Source organism: Colletes latitarsis, chromosome 2 (genome assembly GCF_051014445.1).
Source record: "Colletes latitarsis isolate SP2378_abdomen chromosome 2, iyColLati1, whole genome shotgun sequence".
Classification (NCBI taxonomy): Eukaryota; Metazoa; Arthropoda; class Insecta; order Hymenoptera; family Colletidae; genus Colletes; species Colletes latitarsis.
In genome coordinates, this window is record NC_135135.1 from 12,690,119 (window position 1) to 12,711,987 (window position 21,869).

The 21,869-nt window shown below is 36.2% G+C and overlaps 1 protein-coding gene and 1 non-coding gene across 5 annotated transcripts in view; one reads left to right on the forward strand and one right to left on the reverse strand.

Annotated features, from left to right (window-relative positions):
• Window positions 1-21,843, forward strand: part of LOC143351927 (uncharacterized) — a 36,777-nt gene extending 14,934 nt beyond the window's left edge. The window contains exons 1-3 of one of the 4 annotated variants that reach the window (XM_076784021.1): window positions 10,291-10,474; window positions 18,769-19,291; window positions 19,972-21,819. In XM_076784021.1, the coding sequence (XP_076640136.1) occupies window positions 18,823-19,291; window positions 19,972-20,162 (660 nt within the window). In that variant the 5' untranslated portion in view covers window positions 10,291-10,474; window positions 18,769-18,822 and the 3' untranslated portion in view covers window positions 20,163-21,819. Of the gene's footprint in view, window positions 1-10,290; window positions 10,475-18,768; window positions 19,292-19,971 lie in introns of those variants that run through there. The other 3 variants (XM_076784022.1, XM_076784023.1, XM_076784020.1) reach the window with 3 other exon arrangements.
• On the reverse strand, window positions 1,740-1,934 carry LOC143352032 (U2 spliceosomal RNA). Its single transcript, XR_013081852.1, has one exon. It is a non-coding gene; the product is annotated as a U2 spliceosomal RNA (small nuclear RNA).
• Window positions 21,844-21,869: the final 26 nt, after the last annotated feature.

Below are 21,869 nucleotides of genomic sequence, written 5' to 3' on the forward strand. Positions count from 1 at the left end.
AAAATCTGCGAAATTGAAAAGTTTCAAATCGTTCTGAAAAAATTATTTTCGGCTGCAAGGGTCAATTACAATCATTTTTGGTCAATATACATACCCTCAAAATCCTACGTACTTTCAAGAAAAAATTTTTTACCGAAAATACAATGTCTGGCTATAAATATTCCCCTTGCGTATGTTTAAAATATCATAACTCCTGAACGGATTGAAGGATTTTAATGTTTCGAAATGCAAACAACGCGTATTTTGGTGGAAAATATTTGGAAATGCTAAGAATGTTAAAGAAATTGTTCCTTAACCCCGTAAAATGAGAAAACCCCCATAAAAATGGTTCAATTTTCAAACGACCATACTCCTACAATAGTGACTGTATGTAATAGTAACGAAGAAGCGTTTAAATGTCTATTTATGATATAAAATATACATCTACTGAGCCGTGAAGTTATCAACACGTCTTACCGCGTCAATTTTCACATAACGAATGACGAGCCCGTACCATTAACAGCGACACGATGCGACGTCGCAAATTAGACGGGTTGGAAGGGAGAAGGTCCAAGGTCTCGAGTCTTCGTACTTATATCCCAAGGAAAGATTAAACCCCAATATTATTGATACTTGGATCGTGGGTACCTCAGGTAGAAATTGTGGCTGTAAAAGAAATACAGAAGAATTTCAGACTAACATTGAATTCCCCAATGATTTATCGTTACATTTTACAGAAAATAGAAGTGGTGAAAGTTATTGGACCACTCTATATAATAGGTAGCTGTGACATGCATAAAATTATAATGGATGACATATGACATTGACTACCAAGCTGTCGCCATCGGCTTGTTAAATGATTATACACAAAAAAAATGTGAAAAAAAAGAAAAAGGTAACTACAGAAGTAAAACTAAATATACGTTACGGTGCAAACTCGAGGTACAGCTATAATTAACCTCGATATAGATTACAGACAAGTAAACTGGTGGTCTCGATTTAGTCACTTGAAAGCGGGAATTGTGGTACAATATAATTAAAAAAATGCAAAACGTTCAAAAACTTCATACATTAGACTGTAATATGTATATCAGGCCAGTTCGTTCGTTTATGCACGTTCCTTTGCGCTACGTGTTAAACGGATAAGCAATTCCAAGAGTTAACGGTAAATAAAATTGCAGAGGAGCTCAAATCACTCTATTCGAGTTGGACAGTGTCATCGGAGAAGAGATTACATACAGTTGGACTTCTAAGGGCGCAGCCAAGATGGGATAAAGTCTGCCTTATTTATTTCATAAATAAATAAATTTTAAATTTAATTTTCTTTGGAACTAAATGGCAAAAATATATAATACAATGAGTATCACAAGCATTCAAAAAGCATCAATTATTATTCAAATATTGTACATTATATTAAACAATAACTACTAGGACTACGATCCTTGAGAACCATTATCTGTATTAATAGAAAGTAAGACTGTGTTGTTATAAAAATAACAAACCATTCTTTTTTTTACATTAACCCATTCTGTACAATAATTTGATTGTATAATAGATGTATTCTCTATACCCGGCTCAATGAGAATTGACATGAAAAATATAAAGAAATGCCCACCCAAGCGATGAAGAAAATCACGATTCACAGTCGACGAATAAAAACAGAAGTGCCCCTATTCTCATCGAACATAGTATAATATACTTATATTACTTTAATTAAGTAATTCTTGAAAATTTTAATTACAAGATTGCTTTTATAATATAATAATTGAGCCATTCCTGGCGGCAATGCAATGCCAGGCTAACTCGCGACAGAGGTGGAGCAAGCTCCAACTGCTCCGTCAATTTTCAAAAATCAGATTAATATTCTGACCCCCCGATGGGGAGTATATCAGATATTAAGCTGATAAGAACAGATACTACACTTTGATCTAAGCCCAATAAGGCCGAGAAGCGATGCCGTCTGAAATTTCGATAATCCTCTTAAACTGTATACAAGCAATATTATCTGCGAGAAAGAATCACTGAATACACCACCTAACGGTGCCAAGTAGAACCAAATTATTACCCTTCCATATAGGGGTTACATTTTAAAAGATATCGATCGATTATAATGCATATGTTGAATTGATATTATTTTGTATTATAATATAATAATCAAAATAATTTCAAATTACGTGTATTACAAAATGACAGTAAATGAAATTTTTTCTGAAGGTCCATCGGAATGAGTATTGGCCATATTCCAGATATCATCTATATAAATACAATTTAACATCTTTTTTTACCTCCAAAAATATTACCTAATTTTGTTATAACGTAAAATACCCTCTCAGTCACACTAATACGAACTAGACACGTTTAGCTATGATTTAATATAAAAAAACTAAAAATTTAGATAGTCAGAATTACCCCACTTTACTATACCTCCACTGAATTTTCAATACCAATTAAATCTCGGGAGAATATTTGGACACGATGGAACTTGGAAACTGGTTCCACTCACTGAAAATTTTGCTTGTTCGCGGGATAACGAAGAGAATAATTCGGCCGAACACGTGAGACAATGGCTTCATCGTGTTGCTTGGAAGTCGCGAGGCGGCTTATGTACACGCTACACCGAGCAGAAACTTCAAGCTACGTTACATAAGAGAAAAGCCGGGGCCCTCTCTTTTCCTTGCTTCTCCTGTGCTCGTCGTTCAAAGTTGAATCGCTTGGTCGTAGGTGTCTAGACGTATTTGATTAAGCCGTGCTTCCCGGAGTTTTTTGACACGGACTCGTTTTCAGCGTCTAGCCATTTTGTTTCGTCGGGACCCGAAGCAGTCGGCTTTTCAAACGAAAAATTCGTTGGAAGCTGATGATACCAAGGCTCGTGGAGAATCGCTTTTTTGTGACGATACTACTATGAGCTAGACAGTTTAAACGTTACATATTTTAGGATCCCTTCATGATATTGCATCATTATTGCAAGATGGGTTATAGTAGTCCCTTTATTAGATAGTTTGCGATACGAGACTTTTTAATCATTTTGCATTGTGTCCGTCAGACTCAAACTTTTCAAAATTGCAAAACCCGGAAGGTGGCCAACTTGAAACCAGTTCGTCATAGCGGTTCAACGCTTATCGATTACCGCGTGCAATACGCCGTGTTAAGTTAGCTGTCTGTCGGCCCTAATTGCGATCGATGGTTGCACAGGCGTTAATCATTTTTCGGCCAGCGGTGCTTTCATATTTCTTTGTTAGATAATCGTGGCGAACGATACGGACGGTTATTATAACAAAGTTTCGTCGAGAAAGCTGTCGCCCACGGCAGAGAATGTAAAACATAATAAAGACTAACTATACCTGTAAATGCAGCAAAACTTCTTTTTGTCAATGTCTTTTGTCAATTCAGTAAACTTCTGCTGGACTTCTGCACTCACGTTTACATCATATAGAAACTTACTGTCCAAATTTAATGCAAGAAGTATCCATCCAGAGTCTTGGTTCCACACCCTGTAGTTCAAACTACATTTGTAATTATATTTGGTTTCTGAAAAAAATCAAGCAAATAGTAAATACTAATAATGAGATATAATTTGAAAAAGAAATTTTAAGATACACATATTCCCTACTGTACATATCTTAGTATAAGACATTGTGAAATAATTGTTGTATATTGATTGTATGTAGGTCATATTATTACTTTAAAATCACAATTGATACATATTAAGAATAGAATTAAATCAGACTTTAAGAATGTAAATAATATATGTGTATAATAATAAATACACAGATAATAAAACTCGTGTTATTAATAAAGAAATAATTAAAACAATGCAATAACAACACAGTTGATCGTTGAGACGACAGTAATAGAATCTTTTACTTTATCTTTTCAATGGATAAAGTTTTTAATCAAAAGAAGGTCACAATCTCTTATATGCTCTAAAAAGTTTTAATAATTATTCTATAATAGTTTAATAGAAGTATAATTCTAGTATGTGTTAATAATTGAGTAATCTTGAAGAATCGAAAGTTATAGATTATCATTTTAGTTATATAGAGCGATGTCACATTTTTCGGAAGTGTTTCGCGATAATTTCCTTCCCATCGCGATGTTACTCAAGTTTCGTCGGAAAAGGTTGAAAAATTGCGTTCTTTTCAGCCATAGGCATCAACACATGAAATTTTATCTGATGTAACGACATATTACGAAACGATTCTTGCAAAGATAATCAGAAAACACTCGTGTGGGAGACTCAGTATATAGTTTGCAAACTTTCCATTACAAATGTTCCTTTTATTCATATTAATATCTGACCGAAATATCATGAAACTTTAACAAATACTTGGTAAACTCTAGCGAATCGTGTTGCAAGTTCGATGCATATCAGAATGAAAACAATTTGTATGTATGTAACTACTAAAACAAATTGTCTTATGGCTTTAAAAAACTAGATGGCTTATGAGAATCGCTATTCGAACAAATGGTTTATATATTTATATATTCCCCGTTTAATGAAATATTTGGTAAATAAATGAAAATTCTTAATATTTAAAATTTTCAATTGGTTCTGATATAACAGCAAATTTCACCTGCTAACTTTTACTTTAAAATAACTATAAACTGGAATGCACTCACTGAAACTTTGAATCTACACATTTTTGTGTAAATACAAGACTTCTACTTTTTTGTACAATTTTCGTAATAACTATTTTTAAAGTACGTCTAAATTAGAATCGCCTACAAGTTTTACAATTACAGTAAATATTGAATCAATTGTTTTCTGATTGTTTACATAAATATATACATACGCGTGTAATTCTTTGACTGAATTCAAACGAAAAGGAGACTATAACAATTGCACTAATAGTAAAAGTAACGTGTCCTCCTCGATTATTCGTGAAACATGAGACTCATGATAAAGCCGCAAAGAGAAACTCTCCATTCACGATATGTGGCTCTTTTCTATAGCCGTGGATTTAATGCAAGCGTCCTCGATTTGACGATGAAAGAACAATGCTGCGAATAAAAGTATGTATTTGCAATATTCTGCCGGGAGATTCCAGTCGATGATGAGGCACAATGATGATGTGCTTGAAATATCTACCTATTTGCCAACTAATTAAGCGATCTAACCGGATTCTGAATAAAGAAGAATCGCTGTTATACAGCAAGAATATAAAAAATAACTATAATAAAGCTTCGATTGAACGTGAAATTTTAATACCATGACATTTAATTTTTTAACCGAAAATGAATGAAAAAAAGAGTTTAGAAGAAGGAGGAAGTTACAGTTCGTCAACTGACAAAATGGCTGTATCTTTGTATTCTTCTTTAATTTCCTTTTTTCACTAAAAAGTTTAGTTTTAATTAATTCGTAATATTCTACATATGTATATAAAATATAAATATAAAATCATAATGATGTTATACATATATAATCATACATTTGATGTTATTACTTGTCCTATATTTGCAATAAATCATTTATTTTGAATGGAGATCAGATTAATTGAAATATTACGATCTATTTCCCATTCGGATTAATATGACCTGAAGAGTTCCAGCACAGCAATTATTTTAACAGAATGTATACAAAAATTAATATGTAGTTTTTCTGCAAGAAACTCGTTTTCCAACGAAAAATCAATTTGAAGGGCGGAGTTGGTACCTTGAAAACTTCAATTTAGCTTACAAGCTGATTCAAGGACAGCCGAGTATCATCAGGACTGCGAATCATCCTGCTTGTTCTTTTTTTTTTTCCTTGGACCTTCCACCGTCTTTCCGTGAGCGAACGATCTTCTTGCTCGACGCTCGTTTGGAACCCGTTTCTGAAATCATCTTGCCAGTCTGTTGGCTCGGTTCGCGCCCGTTCTTATTAGATTACAACCGATAGATTGTCGTTCAAACGAACAAGCCAACTATGCAACAACCTAAAGAACAAAAATTTGTAACTACGCGAAGGATATTACTACACACGGAGCTAATATTTCGTGAATCCATCTCGAACGAAACGAGAGTCAAGATCGTTATGGCGAATTCCCCGAAGCGAGATCTGGTCGCTTGGTTGGCGGTCGAACGGTAATCCCACAAAGGAGACTTCTCATCGACGTGCCGCAGGCTTTTACGAGTTGTTTTCAGCATCGTCTGCCCGAGGAGACGGCCTCTCTTTCCAAGGTCCGATTCATTCGACCGCAAACGACTTCCTTCACCACTATGGTGGCTTTTTCTTCCTTCTTTTCAGACCTCGAATTAACGCCCAAGAAGATCCATTCACTTTGTTTTATTATTTTACTAACTATAGTTGTTATCTTGTTTAAAATTTGTTTATATATGCCTTTATAACATCATAAAGGAAATTAATTCACGTTCTTTCTATATCATATTATAATTATGTATATCGAGAAAGAGAAATATGTAATACCTAAAATTTTGTTACCACCCTTAATTCCATAAAATCTTGACCCCCTTTTTCTGGGAACAAAGTCTTGCTCAAACTTAAAATCTGGCGATCCCGGTTTGTTTGCAAGAAAAGAAGCCGTGCCACACTATGCGCCCACCTTAAGCTACAGTAAAAGTGGATGCGACCTCGTCCGAACTGAAGTTCTGACGAACACATCAGAACAATCAATCCTGTAGATCCTTCTACGAGTGGTTTCCTTCGTCAGAACACGCACGAATCTCTACACCCGACAATCGCCTCGCTCTAATTCAGTTTACATAAACAACCACCGAGTTCTATTTCATGAAATGCATTTGTGTGTGTCAAGTATAAGTAGCCTACAGTATAGTAATAAGACGTTTTCGTTGTTTATCGTTGATTGAAAAGGTTGGTTCGATGGGCCAAATTTCGTCAAAACTCTAGTTCGAACCAAAACGTATCCACTGTAACTGTAGCCTTATGTGTTTAATCAACGAGGAAGCAGACTCTCGATTCGATAAACCGACAGTTACAGTACAGGAGCCATGAAATTAAAATGAATTGCTCTGCAATGCAAATACGGCTAAGAAATAAAAACGGGAAGCAGTGATCCGGAAGAAACGAAACGACAGAGACGAGGAATTTCAAACTCTGTTCCACGGTTGAATGGGATCGTTTCTCACGTTAACGAACTGTCACGGCGTTCCTTGCGGTTGAACCACCGCGAATCCGTGATGAATTTATTGAGTCGCTCGACGATGTAACTTCGTACCTCGCACGCTGGTCTGTACCAGTAATAACCGATGCGATGCATCAGTGGGTGCATCTGGTGTTGTGTAATCCGAAGCAGGTTGAAGCACCGGTATCATTTCGCAATAATTATTTTGCATCCTTCTCGTACGAACCAACTCGTAGTTTCTTTGTGCCTCGCTTTGCTTAATCCCTTGTAACTCGGGCACGTCGAACACCCGATCCACAAAATTTTGCGGCCCGTTTGACCTTTTTAATGTCATCATTGCTACTATTGTTTCCCTTTCTTTTGCCAAACGGCTTATTTTATTTGCGAATAAAACGTATCCGACTCTACTTATAACGCTTATGATATCTGGTCTAAACAAATCTAAACATAGTGAACTACGTGACTGTGAACCCATCCTAAGGTTACAACCTCGGCCGACGAGTGTGCTGGGTCCGTCGCAGAGCCATCGCCGAAGGGAACCGGTATTAAAGTCAATGAGAACTGGTTCGTGAAGAGAATATGATGTCACTTTCAACGCGATGGCTCGCGCCGAGGGCACGACAAAATAATAAAGAAGGATACGTACGGGGAATGATAATTGAGATTAGACGCGATTCCGGCAAGACTGTCCGATGTGTTTTCCTTTGTTTCGAGCTTCTTCCATGACTTCAGCGTACTTGGATCCCATTTTCCTTGGCCTTATTTCGCCTGGTCACGAAACACGCGTATGTGTGCGAGTATTCGTCTTTTTGTGGGAAGGGGGATAAGGACAGTTGCCCGATTCAAAGCAGCGTACTTCGAACGAGGTTTCCTGATACCTCTGTCCCTGCAATTATAATAAATTTTCCTCGTTAACGACGATAAAATTCGTGGGGAAAAACAAAATTTATCGGTTCAATGAATTTTCAAAATTTTTAAGATAGAAACATCGACAATTAAAATTGATGGTCCTTTTTCTTTATCTAAATATCACAAATAGAGAATATCCGAGTTCATTTTTCAAGAAATTAATTCCAGACATTTACAAAAATATGTATAAATTATTTGTATTAAAAAGGTTTGCTAATAAGCCGAGTTACGCAAAGCTTTTTTTGAAATTACGACTGGAGAAAGAGAAAAAAATTAATTGCTATTTTCTAAACAAAACACGCGGTCGTATGGAGACCAACCCTTCTTGCTTGTGAATTATTATTTTCAAGAATTGGTTCCCGAAGCCGAGAAAGAACGAAGCACGGTGCCTCGATGTTGTAATTGCCGTCAGACAAGTATAGCCGCAGATCCTCCTTTGTGTTCAATCGTAAAGGGAAGGGAGAGGGTTCACCTTTCACCCTGGAGTAACTGTACAACGAGGAAAGTCAGGGTATGGATTATGACGATGGAGGTGAACAGCTGGGACTCGATATAACCTGCCACGATTACGTTTCTGTTGCCGCCTCGCCGACTAGTATTAATTTTCCGTTTGCGTCCATTGCAAAATAAACTCTTCCTGCAAGCGAGAAAATCATTCGTACAGAGGCCAATATAGAGAAATTTTAACACGTTTACTGGTCAAACTGATTTCATAAAACTAAACAAATCCAAAATCCTAGCTTGGAAATTTATAGAATATCTTATACCTATATGTCCTGAACAAGTTTTTAACGATCTTCTTCAAATATGTGTTCAAATTCTATGAAAGAATTTAATTAAATAAAGAAATCGTATAGTATGTAACAAATAAGAGTCAGAAAGATTAAAACTTAAAGGTGAAGGTTTAAATAAATAATTTACGTTATGATAAATTCTACAGAATGTAATAAATCTAACTAATAAGTTTATAATTTTGTATTTTCTTCTGGAAGAAAAAACTAGATTGGGTATTAACTTAACAGATTCCATATTTAAAGTTACGTGTATTCAATTTAGATGTTTCGAATAATAAAAGAAGCCGATGACAAGTAGCGGTAAACGTGAAAGTGAATGAACTCGCGTGTTTGCAACCGCGAAGTTTGTTATCGTGGTTCGTTGAACGAGGAACAGCAACGGAAAACGAAAAGGAATCGCTTACGTAAACGCTTTCGTTTGTTTTTCAAATATGCATCGGCTCGATTCTGATTCAGCACGGAAGAGTACGGTGCTTCCACGGGTCTGCAGCGATTCACGCAGCCGATAATCAACTGATAGAAACTTGACTTTTCATTCGTAAAAAGGGCAACAACACTATGCATTCCTGGTGAAAAAGATTCGGTAACTTGTCAATGAGGATTTGAAAAAAATAAATAGCAAGTCCTGGATGGAACTACCATAATATGGAAACAAAGTTCCGATAATCAATTTTTGAAAAATGCATTTGAAAATCAGTCTCTTCTTTTTGAAAAGGAAAAAAGAAAGTAGTAGAATTGTGTTATACATGTCACAATGATAGAAGAAATTTAGTTTCATTTAAGAATTTCATATTCAATATGACTTACTTGTAAAATGTCTCCATGTATCTATTTATAGTAAACTTAATTACAACTTTCTTAACATGGGTACTGAGTATCTTGGTTACTAAACAAGCCTATAAATACGTTTGAAGTTGTAATACCTCCTGCTACTCATTATCATTTCTCTATCTACCTTCTCCTGAATTTTTTAACCAATGGCCGCGTATTTTCCGTTTTCAAACTGCTGAAAAAATTAATGCACACTCACAATTAAACAAGAATATTTGTATAAATAAATGTTTTTCTATAAATTCTTATTTTGAAAACACAATTCAACGTAGAACTGTACAATGAATGATTCCGATTGATTTGGCGATAAGGCATCAAATATTCTCTAACAAAATGTGGGAAAAGGTACCAGAATACCTGGTTTTTTACGCTAGGATCAAAATATATTTATTAATTACTAAATAGGGAAGATAAGAAACTGATAAAAGTTTCGTTCGATCTTTAGTTTTTACCATTTCGGATTAAACTTCGCTGGGTGATCTCTGGAAAAATGCGACCAGGCAGTGCCTCTCGTTCAATCTTTGCTCACCCTATCCACTGGACGAACGGTATTATTCGCGTAAGAACAATTCGATCGTGATTCAGAGCGGCGAGCGTGGGCGTGCTGCGGATAATCGGATCGAGAAGGGATTGGAGGGTCGCACGGATCTCGAAGTGAAAGTCCCGGGATCGACGCTTCAGTCGCGCCGCAACCACGGATTCGAACAGATACGATCGTGTTTTACTCCGTTTTTCTTCTTCGATACCTCTCTCGCCAATTACCCTAAGAGTTTTAGTATTTCATTTTGCGTGAAAATGTATGAGCTATTGTGTAGTGATGGGGACGTGACTGTTTTGGATTAAGGATTCCACAGTGATCTATGGAATTGGACGCCCAAGGTTCGATTATAATATGTACATACTGTCCCATCCATAAATCAATTGGTTGTTCCCAAAATTATCTGTAAAGCTAGAACAATTTTACCAATTTTTTATCGTTTCCTTTAAAATCATTGGTAAAAACAGCAGTTTTTTACCATTTCTCCACTGACTTGGGAAATGGAAGTTAAAAAGGTATCCTACTGTAAACCTTTCAAAAAATCGATTCTTTTTTTAATATTTTTTTTTAAAACAGTTGTATGTGTAATACCCTACGTCCAAATTCGTTGTTTGTTTCATATTTTTTTAGTTTACGAAAATGATGAAAAATATATTCAACACGTTTTCCATAAAACTATACTTTTTTAGCTGATTTCAGGATGATAATTACATATAATATCTTCAGGAAGATAATTAAATTTCAAAGTGTTACTATTTATTTAATTATCTACTTTTTCCTTTCGTGTTAGTACTTTCTGTAACTAAAGTCATCCTAATTAAGAATCTTTTCTCATTTTTCATTTCGCATATGTGGGATGGCTGAAATCATGAAACGACTTTTTTTTACTACGTTTCAGGACATACAAAATGCTCAATTATGATTAGTTTACTTTGAAAAAATTTATACATATTTTGTAAATATCAATATATATCTATGAAGAATTCAAATAAAAAAAAATGATATAGTTCTTTGCTAAAAACTGATAAAAAACCCTAAATGTACGCGCTTCACAGTAGAATATTCCTTTCAAATACAGACAATTTTCTGAACCATTCTTATTCTAATCAAATCTATGATGTATCAATGCCTGTTTAAAGTAAAAGAATCATTTATATAATTATTTTTATATCGTGAATGTGATTATTATATGCAAGGTGTCTGAAAAGGTCAGGGCCAAACTTATACTAAGTGTTACCGAGACCAAACAGATAAAAAAAAATTCGTGTAAACTTATGTTCAAAAATGCATTATTGAAAAATCATTCAGAGAAATTCCGGCAATGATTAATACGAGAAGAAGTACAGTGAGTGACATTGTTAAAAAATTTAAACGTGGAAATAGCATCGAGTCTGTAACACAAAAAGAACCACCAAAAAAGGGACTTCATTCACTCGTCAACTATCTCTGAGTGCATTACTGGCTTAATTCCGTTGCAAGAATCCATAACGTGGATTGGTGCAAGAAGCGAGACACCACGTACTGTGGATTATCGACGCTGTTGACTTTTCTAACGAAGAACAACGCGAACGATTGGAAGACACGGAGGAGCAGCGGACGACCAACGATCGCTATTATTATTATTTTGTCTGTGTGAAAGGCATAACCTCGGTGTGCTCGTGCGCGCAATAACGGAAATATTAATGCACGGAGCTCGCTCGAACTTTCGACCAGACGCCGTAACGAGCCACGAATCGATCGTGCGTGTTCTCCGTGTCCTGTTCACTTCGATCCGCCATGCGTGAAGGCTCTCCGTCGGTTTACGGTACATTGTGGCGTTATTTCGTACGCTAATAACCAGCGTCTGGTTCTTTTTCTCAGCTCCCTAGCCTGGGAATGAAGAATCTTTATCCTTCTTAAATCCATTAACGCCCTTGTTCCTGTTCTTACAGTGAGAACATATAGCCCGCAAAACAAGAGCGTGAATGCGATGCCTGTAAAAAAGAAATTCTTTTATTCAAACGTTATTCAAATCAAACAAGAATTTTGATAATAAATCATAATAATCTCAACGTGTTAAGCAACTGTGTATCTCTCCATGATAACTTGTAAAGCACTACAAAATACAAATGTCACTTACCTTGAACAAGTGGCTGCCAAATAGGGCGGCTATGATAATTAAAAGTTTTAAATTCAAATATTTTCTTCTATTTGCATTAAGTATAGATAATGTCGCACTTGGTCATAACTGCACTGTCTAATCCACTGTTTGAACAAGAACTAATGAAAGAACGAAATTAAGAACCTATGATCGGGGCTATTTAACACGTTCCCTGCCAAGCTGCTTTTGACTAATTATATGTGTTATTTCCCCGCCATGTGTACCGAAAATAGTATATACTATAAGGTTTGATTTTGCAAAATTTACCTGTTTTTTCCCGTTTGTGTACTGGAAATTTATTTGCTGGTGTTTGTAAATATTAAAAAAAAAATAATTTGTATGACATAACATAAAAAATAACAAGAACGTGTCAAGTAGCGGGCGACCTCGAAAACATACAGCGCATGATGAAGTAATGTACGATTTGAAAAAAAGATGGAAAAATATTCCAAGACAGGATGCAACGATAATTGCCGTAGACTACACGCACGAGGTACAAGATTAACTGTGCCTGAATCACCCAATAAGGAATCATTTAAAAATTCATAATTTAATTTTCGTTTTATCAGATAACTCATTCTTTAGAACCTGGAATTTAAATGCGCTTTCCAGTCGAGTTTTGCTAACTGCTCCTTCATTCTGGACAAACTGTAAATATACTATGTGAAATATTAGGTCATCCCATAAATTATGTCGTTCTTTGTCGTACTTTATATTGAGTTGAACAGAAGTAAATTCGACTGTATTGTTTTTAGAGAAAATTACTGGTTTAAACAACGACATAATTTCCATTAATCTCTAATACTTTCCCCCACTGTCCCACGAGGTTTTTAATATCATCTTGAAGGACTTTTTCAGTTAAAATAATTTTGTAGGCAAAAAAGTGATAATCTGACGGTGCTAAATCGAAGGATTTTCAATTTAAATCCTTAATTTTGTTTTGAATCAAAAGTGGAACACGACTCCTTTTTTATTGACGAGATGTAGACGATTCATTAAACATTCGTTCACACGTTGCGATTGTTAATAGTAAACTACTAAATTAATGGTCTGGTCTGATGGCGAAAATTCATAATAAATTATTCCCATCGTGTCCCACCATATACGAAGCATTAGCTTTTTTGAATGCAAATTTTTTCTTTTTACAATAGGTTCAAGTGTTTCGTCTAGATTACACCATTGTCTCTTTGAGTATTGTTGCTATAAAATATCCATTTTCCATCGCAAGTTATGATTTGTTTTCTTCGCTCGGATCGTGCGCACAATCCATATATCAAGTTTGAAAGTCACCCCGAGACAATAAAGGGTTTTAATGCCACATGTTTGAGGGGTATTAAACTTCGATGCAAGTTCTCTAGCCGTAATTCGACGATTTATGGCAACTGTCGACTATTGTTTCTAGTCGTCCAGAACGTAGTGCATTTTCTGCAAGATTTCCACACGGTGGGAATCTTTCTTGTCTATTTCGCGTCAAGTGGCAACAAAAAGCACCACGGAAAGTTCGTTGAACTACGGTACCAAGCTTTTCTCTTGAACTGCATTTCCATGTTTAATTTCTCTTTTTCCAAAATCAACGAACGTCGTAATGAAAGAGTACGAGACGTGCTCGCTGACGACAAAATTGCGGCAGATTCGCCGGTTCAAAGGAAAGATTTTTCACCGCGATCGCTACACCGGCTAGACTCATCCATTAAGTCAGTGGTGCGCAACTAGTACCGTGCCACGTAATAATTTACGATCGCGGTTATTAATCGCGTAATAGCGGCGTTCGTCGAACCGGAATCGACGCTCGTTTTATAACGCTAACAAGGAGCATCATTCGTTCGAAGATCATCGATTTTTATGAAATTTAACAACCACGTAGAGCTGTAAAAAATATTAGAAATATATTTGTTTTTTATCTGTTGCTATCCATATTCAAAATATGGAAAAATACTTCAAAGCGATGGAATGGTGAAATGGCTGGAAGAATTAATAAAGATAGAAAGAAATGCTGAAAGTGAAAAGAGATTGACCATTGAGCACTCGTAATGTCCAATTAAGAATTTCACTAAATCGTAAATGGTTTAGATAATTAGATATTTATAAAAAAGTGATTAAAACATTAAAAATTATTAGATATAAATATTTGTAGCGACTGATGTTTATGTTCTAGGGATGAAAACTATCCTCAAAAATGTGGGTAAAATAGCCATTTAATGAAACATTTAAAAAATGAATAAGATATTCCCTATTGGTTATCTATTATTCAAACAAAATTTAGTCTAACTTTACTAACAAGCTAACCATGGAATTATCAAGTCGAAAAAAAAGAACACTGCATTCTACGAATAAGTAAACGCCTAATCCCTCCCACTCGTTTGCTTGCATTTAAAAAGGTGGTTTCTGTGTCAGTCCGGAAACTAGTTTTGACTCTATTAAAAAGAGTTTGCGCACCGCTGCGCTGGTTCGACCGATATCAAACGTCGATAGCAGCGTAATATAGCGTTTGTATCGGCAACGGAGCACGATAGATCGAAAGAGGAAACGAGAGGAGCGGTCTACCTGGGCAAAACTGGCTGCCTGGCAACCAGCTCACCACCAGGCGACACGGATACACTATTGGCTCGTTGCAAAAGCTATGGAAATTGCATTTTCATTCCATACTCGGTCCTCAATTTTTTCAGTTGGCGCACTTTCATTAAAAAATTTCAGACTTTTAACCATGTAACACTTGTAACGCGGAGAGTTCCAAGCTTTACCTGAAATGAAAATAAGGAATAACTGCTTTAAATAACGTTTTAGACTTTTATTTTCTGAAATGACCGACTTCAGTGTTGGATTATATTGAAATTGAAAATATTCTTTTGCTAAAATGTTTGAGAACAGTACCGTGATGCATCGTAGGAGGCCAAGAAAGAATTTAGGGAAAGCATGGGAGCAAAATCTGACTTATTCGAACAAAGCACTTTGGATACTCCACTTATTGAATAACCATAGTTATCTCGATTATTAACGTAAGGATCAATCCAACCGTGGTCTAGGGCTCGTATAGTTGCTAACGACAAGACGCACAAATGGCGAAGACAGTCATTCTTCGTGGCGCATAATGCGCCCACACTCGAGTATTAACACTTTAATGGCCGCACGTTTCTCACGAAGACTATTGCCTGCCGCCAGCAATTTTCGCAAGAGTTTCAATATAATCAAGGCTCCGTAACTGTTTTTTGACCCGATATATTTAAATTCTACATTTAAATATTACTTCTACATAATTTTATTATTGAGCATCCATATAAATATCAATTTTAAATTACATAGCTCGTCGATATCGTCGTAAACGTCAAAGACAGTCTCTTCAAATATTTTTTTTTCATCAACTATTGCCCTAGGCGCAACCCAACAATACACCATTTAATTGCTTAACTGTCCAGACATTAATACTTAATAAATGCTGAAGTATCGTCATGAGGGTGCGTTACTGATTATAGCACACAATTGTTTACTCAATAGCTACATCAAGACATAGACCATTATTTTCAACACTAACTTAACTTCTAAAATTAAAAATATATCATTTGACTCGGCAGAGGATACTGAAAAAATTCTTTGATGCTCCTTTCCCCCAGTGCACTAAACACGTGCTTATTTTACTTACTAGTCGATCCAGTCTGCTTAGAACTTTTCATTACAGACTATTTCCAAATTATGAAGTTATGGAAACTGAAGATTCCTGATTATTTTGTCTAAATTTAAGTCGACGAACTATCATTAGCTATTGAGGGCGATTCGTCATTCGATTTCATACGAATAGCTTTGAACATCTTTTTACACCAACCTTGTGAATCAAAGTGAGGCACACGAGAATGCTAGGAGTATTATTGTGAGGGATCGTACATGTTGAGATACCATAAGAAGCGCACGAGCTAAAATTTGAACCTAAACAAACGCAATAAGTTGAATGATCAATGACATGGTGATTGAGACGGTAAAATCACATACGCGTGACAGCGGCCGATGATGGCTGATTGACGAACTAACATATACGCGGCAGCGGCCGTTAAAGTGCTAAAATGCAGTCGTACGCGCGAACGCTTACTGTTCTCTTCGTTGGTCGCGATGGAAACAGAACTTTCCGAGTATAAATGAAGAGGTTTCTCACGACTCGCGACGCAGATGGAAAGTGCGCCAAGGAAAACGTGGGCGAGATTTCGCGTTATCGATCGACGGATCGGGCTTGCGGGGCCCACGCTGAATCGCGTAACTGCCACGACTTTATCGGGGAACAATAACCCGCTGCCTTTTTATTAATGCTCCAATAACGACTGCCTGCCTCGATCTGCTCGTTCTTGGTCTTTCGTTGCACTGAAATCGTAATCTGATTTCGTGTTCTCTAGCCGTTGATTCGTCTCCAGCAAAAACATCTAACATTCGACGACGTCGCATTCATAGTTCAGTGCGTTTCATATTTATACGATCCAAGGACGAATCTACCACGAAGCTAATAAACCTTCAGCTTCAGCTTCAGATCCCCGCACAAAGGAAGCCCTGAACAGAGACTTATACCGATATTTTATACCTTATACAGGTTTTGCATTCTAAATTAACTATTTATAAATCAAATTCATCCCTTTGTTACAATGTATATTCTACTTTTTCTATCACCATATTCTCCAAAGATGATTCTCATGGAAAAATCCCTTAAACCCGTCAACCCTAAAAATTGTCACAATTATTATAAAAAATAAATATATGAAATTACCATTACTTGCACAGATTTTATACTATACTTGTACATAAGTATGAATTCCATATGTCATGAATTGGTAATTGCTATTAAATAAGTAATTTGTGTACATCTAAACCAGTGATCCCTTAATTTTGGCGTGTAGTATAATTTGGTGCTAAATTGGTTAATACTTACCGATTCCACGCGATGCTCGCAGAGGGAAAACAAACGATACGGCATACCAGGCAGAAGTGTCGTTGACTCGTTACAACATTACGATCTAACGGATCGATCGTCGTTCGTGAATCTTTCTTTCTTTTTTTTTTTCGTGACGAGTCGGTGGGATCCGGTCGAGCCACTCGGATTTCCTCCAGGGGTGATTAAAAACACCGTCGTAGTCCGTATATGCTGAAAAAGGAAACGTGCATGCTGAATGCATTTATATACATTGCGACCTGTGTTTACGGTAACGGGAATACATCGTGCGTCAAGGTTCCGTCAACCACGAGCCCCCTGATAAAACCGTACAATTTAACGGCGCCTGGGAAACAGCTTTCAGCACACGCACACCTAATTAAGGCCGATTTATATCATCCGTTCATACACAAAACGTTTACGGCACTATTCGGTTTAGACAAATACCATTATAGGAAAAACAAACGAATGTTCATACAATTTTTTTTCTGTCCTCTTTCTGACAACAATGCTATGCAATATAGATCTTCCAACACTAAATCTACCAAAGGGGTAAATATGACTTGTTTTGTTATTTGTTATAACTACTCGTGTTTAGTACTTTTTATTTTTGAAATTTTATGACCTCTATTGACATACATAAATGGTTAATTTTATAAAGTGGTTTTCTTTTTCCTTATTTTCATTTCGACATTTCACTGTATGGAAACATCTTATTTTCCTGAATAAGTAAATATGTTTTTTAAACAAAAATCTCATTTTTTGATCGAGCAAGGTTTACTTAAAGCTGGTAATGCTTGTAAAATCTTTGTTGTATGTGGTTTTACTCTACTTTCTTCTACTTATTATTTTTAAAAACAAATCTCTTTTACCTCTCTGGTAGAAGTACACGCAAGTCGTTGATAATAGTACTGTTAAGGATAAATGTAAACACGTTTTCAAACTATAATTACTATATGGATAATATAAATCAACCTTTATTAGGAACAACAGGTTACCCGCGTTAACTATATGCGTACAACGTTTTACTCCGTACTAAATATTCAGCATTTTCTATTGGACTGCGTATTTTACATATTTATCGTAACGTATGAAGTTGCGCAAGTAGGACGAGTCAAAACCATTTTTTAGTTCCAGTTAGAATTAAGAATGGTAAAACAAAAAAAATTGAACAGTTTCAAGATCCCACATTACACTGTATCTTTCAAAGTTGCCACTTTACCATAATATAAAACCTTTCGACAGTTACGAATCTTTACAGTATCTTATCCGTGCACTTCACAAATGTTCTTTACTGTTTCTATAACTGTAATTCCCCTTCGAAACTCGTAAAGTAATACGCGATGAACATATATCTTGTCAATAGTCAAAAGGAAAACTACAAATAAATAAGACAGCAAAAGGATATAGACACCTCGTTAGAAACACACGTTCAACTCAATATTTAAAGTAAGATAAGAGTATAATATTACTTATGAGATCATCTAATAATTCGTAGACCTAATATTTTTGATTTTGTGATACTCGAGCAGAAAAAGAAACTGTAATAATTATTCCAACGGAAAGTTTCTAGAATCGATTCTATGTTTCAGATCAATAGTTGTATTGGGGTGAAAGCATCCTCGAGCCGTGGATAACAGAGAACGATGGCGAGGCAACAAACAGCCGATCGAAACATCCCTCATCTGCGGGATATCTTCGGGTTCGGCAGCAAATGGGAGAACACGCGTATCCAGGCCGAGGAGAAGGCGCCAGGCCACGACAGCGCCGTGTCCGTCGGCTCGACCTCCGGCGAGGAAGAGAGTCCTAAAAACAGCAAGAAAAAGAAGTCACGTCGCCGCGACAATAGTAAAACTCTAACGGAAAGCGACGTGAAACATTTGGAAAGACACCTATCCATGAAGAAGACCATCCGTAAGAAGATCATGCGCGATTTACAGCAGGCGTTCGTCGAGGACCCGAACGAGTTTCGAGTGGACGACATACCCCCGGAACAGCTCAAGGCAGAAATCAATATTCAGAGCCTGAGCTTCGGTACACCCTCGCAGAAACAGGGACACACGCGTGGCAACGCGGAGAACACTTTTCTGGACATGTTACGCGCCGGAGGTGGTGGTAATTTTCATAATAAACCACTGGTTCTTAACCTAAACTCCGTGTACCCTAACAGCCCTTTCACGCAAGGATACTTGTATGCAGTACGTAGTCTACTCGTAGTGTACGTTGAGATCAAAGTTTCCGGCATATATCTCATACACGGTATCGCATACAGGTAACATCGTGTAAAAGGGCTCTAAGGGAGTCATAGACAAACGTCTGTAGTTAAAAATATATCTAAATAAGCTATAGGAATCGCTCAGAATCATAAGTTAACATCTCTGTCTTCAATGTACAGGGTGTTTTTCAGTATAAATTTCAGTACCTACTTGAATTTTTGTCTCGAAAGTGCGTAGGATTTCGGGGTATATCTATTCATCAAAAATACTTGTAATTGACCCCTGTAACTAAATATAATTTTTTTAGTACGATTTAAAATTTTTCAATTTCGTCTAAAAATTTCAGTACCTACTCGAATTTTTTTCTCGAAAGTGGGTAGGATTTCAGAGGTATGCGTATTCACAAAAAATGATTGTAATTGAGCCCCGCAACCAAAAATAATTTTTTCAGATTGGTCCAACACTTTGTACAATAGCTCTAACCTCTATCGTTTATTCAACAACTTTAGATTACAAATCTTACGAAAGTTAACCATGCATTACTGTAAATATAACATAATAACGGTACTTATGTTACAGGATTGGAAAAGAATGCAACAGACGGAGACAGGGATTCCGGACATGGTGGCTCGCCGACAAGGGAGACACCAAACGCGCAAGACACCGACGAAGAATCTAGCTACCCCTACGATACGCCGGTTGCAACGCCGTCGAAGAAGAGCGGTAACTTCTGGAGACGTTTCACCATGAAGAACCGCAACAAACGGTAAACTACTCGGCCAATAACTCTCGACGTACCGAATACCCGTTTCCATATTCTCTAACTGTACCAACTTAGTTATTCGAGCAGAGCTTGCAACTGTGATATACATAAAACAAGAAACCAAGTTGTCCCGCGTGAAAAAAGCACACTTTCCGATTTTTTTTTTTTACCGATTCCAAGGAGTTTCCGGGCCCATTTGAAAAAGAACAAGGACCAACGATAAAATGCAAAACCAAATTTTTGTATAAAACAAGGGAATGTTTAACGATCGGAAGTGACATTCGTGGAGTGCCTTTTTCATCTCGCGTTAACATATCACGGCGATATTTTTAGAATTCTTTTGAAGGATGTTTTTTTAGAATTCTTTTGGATTCTTACTTGGGAAAATTTTCCGATAAAAATATTTGTAAATAATACCGCGCGACATCATGGAAACTCCTTTGAGATGTTGCGGTCTCACAATGTTAAATGGAACTTTTGGTGTGTACTTAAGTAATAACTAAGGAACGCAGCGAAATACTTAGACTGTAAGTGTAGTTAGTTTGATTTTCCTCTTTTTTTTTTTTTGTAATTTTAATGATAAGAACGAGAAAAACCAGGTGGAGTACGGTAGTCACGTGAAACATTAAATATGCACAGCTATTTCATCATACCTGTACATTATTAGTATTAGCTAGTCAACCGAGCAGATTTTACAGAAGATACAAAAACTAAACAATAATAATGAATTTAATAAGGAAAACGATATTTTCGCGCGATTCTTTACAATTTGATATTGCTCCTTTTCTGCAAATTTGATGTATTATCTACTAGCAGACGAAACACGATTATACAGTCAAACTTCGGTTCACGAACTTAATTTATTCCTAAGATTCTTCGTAAACCGAAATTATTTAAGGATAAGGAATTCATGTAAAACGGATTTATCCGTTCTTCGGTCCTAAATGATTACTTATTTAAACCTTGATAACACTTTGTACACAAGTTCTTAACATAAAATCAATGGAAACCATTAAATCTATCACGAAAAAGATAAGCAAATCAAATATAGACAAAAACTTAATTTAGTTTGACCGTACCTGTATGGAGGAGAAGTGACAGCGGAAGTGGAAGATGGTGAGGAAGTGAAAAGTTTGTTTTATTATCTGGAAGGGGACTCCTATGATTTTTCTGTCTTTTGGCACCACTCGACTCTGCTTCAGACCCACTAGATCGAATCGGGATATTTTAACCTGAATTATTCTTCTCGAATTATTCAGAATCCGAGGTTTAACTGTATATTTAAACAAATTATTTAAACAATGCAATTATTCTCTTTGGCACTTTAACATAAGAAATCACAAATGTAAACGAGAATAATTTTTTGTACCCTAAAGTGATTTTCGATTTTGCGAGTGCGATGTATTTGATAAAAATGTATCCAAAAATCATGGTGATATCAGGATACTCCGTATTATAAAGGTTGATATTTATTATGCACGACATCGGTGTGAAATTCCATTGTTCCTATCGTTCGAAGGCGTCTCGTAGTTTCAGGATAAACAGCATCCATGCTTTAACAAAACTCAATCACCGTATTACTATTAACAATAATCATTTACCTGATGTATCAACTGCAATGCTGCGTTAACTGTAAATGTAATATACTGAAAAATCATAACGATGTAAACGTAGTGATTAAATAAAAATTCATTTTGAACATCACAATGTTCAC